General features: G+C 43.2%; 1 protein-coding gene across 1 annotated transcript; it reads right to left on the bottom strand.

The window, feature by feature from the left end:
• Positions 1–253: 253 nt before the first annotated feature.
• On the bottom strand, positions 254–2,548 carry CMTR2 (cap methyltransferase 2). The gene has a single exon (XM_009697123.1). The coding sequence runs from the start codon at positions 2,546–2,548 to the stop codon at positions 254–256; it is 2,295 nt and encodes a 764-aa protein (XP_009695425.1).
• Between the last annotated feature and the right edge of the window lie 624 nt (positions 2,549–3,172).

The raw sequence follows: 3,172 nt of genomic DNA, 5'->3' as shown, positions 1-3,172 counted from the left end.
GGGAAACAGTTTCTCCACCTCAATCACTGTCCCTCCAAAGTCCCCTATGCCTGAGATTAAGCCTCGGGTTTCTGTACGACAGGCCAACATGGTACAAGTGGGATTGATAGCTCAAATCATCCTCCCGACACCAACAATGTCACACTAAGGTTTTACAGTAACATTACCTTCACATTAACAATGTTTTTAACACCTTCTACCTGTCTGTGAAACAAGGTCTAGCAGCAGCAACGTGCTCAATTCTACAATTATTTTAAAGTGAAATATTGCTAGTCATTTGCTGCTGCTTAGCTTGCACAATCAAGTGGAGTTGTCTCTTCGCAATGGCTGTGTTTAAATCCCATAAGAACTCCAACAGCTTGCCCTGGAGGAGAACCTCCATAGGCACAAACTGCAAAACCTGCTGGGGGGAGTCCGTGTCTAGTAAAAAGCTCATTAGTTTACTCAGATGTTGCAGATATTCAACAACTGAATTTGGGAGGCCTCGGTAACCAACACACAGCAAAGCCGCACTAGTCCCAAGAGGCTCACGGGCAGTCGGACAAGCAAATGTGATGCATGTGAAACAGCAGTGCAGTATAAACACCAGGCCGGCTGTGAAGCGTGTAAAACAAGAGAGAATAGGCAAAATCAACGCATCTCCCATTGTAAGCTGATTCAACGAATGCAGAACACACTCCAAAAGCTGCTGCTGGTACTTTGGTTCTCCATCATAAAGCAAAGAGAAGCTGAAAGTCAGCAGCGTGGTTGAGTCCAGGAGCTTTATTTCCATACTGGGTTGGCTTCCAGTATCACAGAGGGATGGAAAGTCCACTGCAAGGCACCTGAATTGGTCACTGCATCTTTCATTTAGGACTTCCTGACGACACCTGTAAAGATCAGACACTTCTGCCAGTATCAGTTCCCCAGGAAGAACTTCACACAAGTGACAAGACCGCAGCATTTGTCTACTCTTCAGCCTCCCCCCCACCAATTCGTTCATAGCTTCATTAAGATTTTCCAAGACTTGGCCATCACAAAACGGAGAACATTTCACCACTGGTAGTCTTTTTCCTTCCAAAATGTACCACAAGCTACACTCAAGGTTAGAAGACGATCCTTCCAAGATGCACATTTTACCAGCGTTACTTAAACTATGTTCTTCAGCCCAGTGATTAAAATAGCCCTTTGCCACTTTATCATTCCATGTAAGGGTTTCCAGCATCTTCCTTTCATTGTACGTCCTAAAATGTTTGTTTCTTTGCCCAAACCATTTTGCATTCATGCTGCAACCAGCCTGAGATTTCTTGACAAGCCAGTTATTTCTAGCAATGGGTTTCATACGAAGTTTTTGCATGAAGAACTCTACTGCACAATCTCTTAACTTGTTCAGTTTCATCTGCTCTGCTTCTTCCATGCGCTTAAAGAGATCAATGTTCTCAGAGATCGTCTCTACCTGGCACTTATGGAAGAACAAGCAACACTCTTCATGAATTTTAAGAAAAGATTCTGGTAGCATATGCTGGGGGAAAAGTGCTTTGTTGACCATTTCTGTTCCAAAGTTCTGTATCATCTTAGAAAGCAGTAGATGAATGCTTTCTCTGCCCATATAACGAAGACAAATCACATAGGCCTCTGAGTTTCCAGCTTTGCTAGTGGCTGGCTTAAAGACATGAACCTCCTCAAAAGAGCAGTTTAGCAGAAAGAGCAGATTGGCAGAACAGTGTTCAAACAGCGTGAACATCTTCAAAACAAAGGATCCTCCAGTGCCCAGGATCATTAAAGCAGTGACTGTTTCACAGTAATGAAGCGGTGAGACAAGAGCCTCCTGTTCTCCTGGATTTCCCTGGCAATCAAAGCTGCCATCAGCAGTTACCAAGTGAACTGTGACCATGTTACTTACAAAGCTCTGAAGTCCTGTTAGATGTTTCAATGTCATCACATCACCAGTGTTATCTGGGCCAAAGTACCACCAAGGCAATGTGTTTGCTATAAGACGGTCATCCATGATCATCATAAGGGTGTCATTTGCTTCATGATATGGGTTTAGAGTATTAGCTACCCAATTCCAGTCACAAGGGACATGGTGGGATTTCAAGTAGTGATTGAGGCTGGCTATAAAAGCTCCAGGTGCTTCACAGAGGTGGACAGAATTCAGTTCTCCACCCTGAAGAGCTTCCTCAGGGAGAAGAGGAAAATTGCACAGGATCTCATGAAACTTGCACCATGCCTGGGTACACAGCTCAGCATTCACGGATTTCTTCACATGAGGAATTATTTTCCCCGCTTTATTGGTAAACGAGGTGTGCTGATGCCATTCATCCAGGTTCTTATCACTCAGTTGATTCTTCACTTCATTCATTGAGTCCTTTAGAGCCAGGAGTGAGTCGAATTCCTTGTGATCGCATGTAAAAGCATCACTGGGATCTGGTAGCTGCCATTCATTATTTACCGGCTTAGTGTAAGTAAACTTCTTCGCAAACAGCTTCTCAATTTCAGAAAGAATTTCAGGACTGAACTTTTCAAGGTTTGTAGTCTGGTCAACATAAGGCTTCTTACATTTTTTCATTCTTGGATTGATTCACAACCTGGAGAACAGCATGGAAGAAGAAACAGTGTCACTCCAATCATACATGTATATAAATAGGCAAAGCTTTTTTTAGAAACCAAAAATTTCTCATGCTTAACCTCTGTACTCCAGAATATGAGAGAAATGCTTCACAGAATCACGTACCAATGAGGAAAATAAATGAGGGCTATCCTGAATAAGGTTTTTTGGAAATCAGAAGGTTCTATATACATAGAAAGTGAAGAAGAGTTTGTTGCTGCTTTGGCTCTTCCCTGACCTCTGAATACCCTGCTCACTACATAGGTCTAAACACTCAAATACAAATCTCTCTCTGGGTCACAAAAGAGAATATACCACAAGCTATACAAATCAAAAAGTGGCCCAGAAATCTTCTCATCTGATTATGGTAGTATTTATCCATGAGCACAAAGTATAGAAAATGGGGAGCCACAAGCAAAGGCAGCTTTGAGAAGCAGCACAGCTCCTCCTATTTCCCAACAGCTAACCCTCACACCTCTTCCACCAAATCCAGTGTGATGCTGGGAGGGCCTTCTCACTGGCACCCTCAATAACAGCCCCTCAGCTGAAGACACCCTCATGGAGACATTTAACACCAGTCTGCAA

This window comes from Cariama cristata, unplaced genomic scaffold (genome assembly GCF_000690535.1).
Source record: "Cariama cristata isolate BGI_N322 unplaced genomic scaffold, ASM69053v1 scaffold15560, whole genome shotgun sequence".
Classification (NCBI taxonomy): domain Eukaryota; kingdom Metazoa; phylum Chordata; class Aves; order Cariamiformes; family Cariamidae; genus Cariama; species Cariama cristata.
Note: the sequence above shows the minus strand (reverse complement) of the source record. Positions and strands in the feature narration are given on the sequence as shown.

Coding starts and splice junctions, on each gene's coding strand:
- CMTR2 (XM_009697123.1), bottom strand. CDS start 2,548: ATGAAAAAATGTAAGAAGCCTTATGTTGACCAGACTACAAACCTTGAA.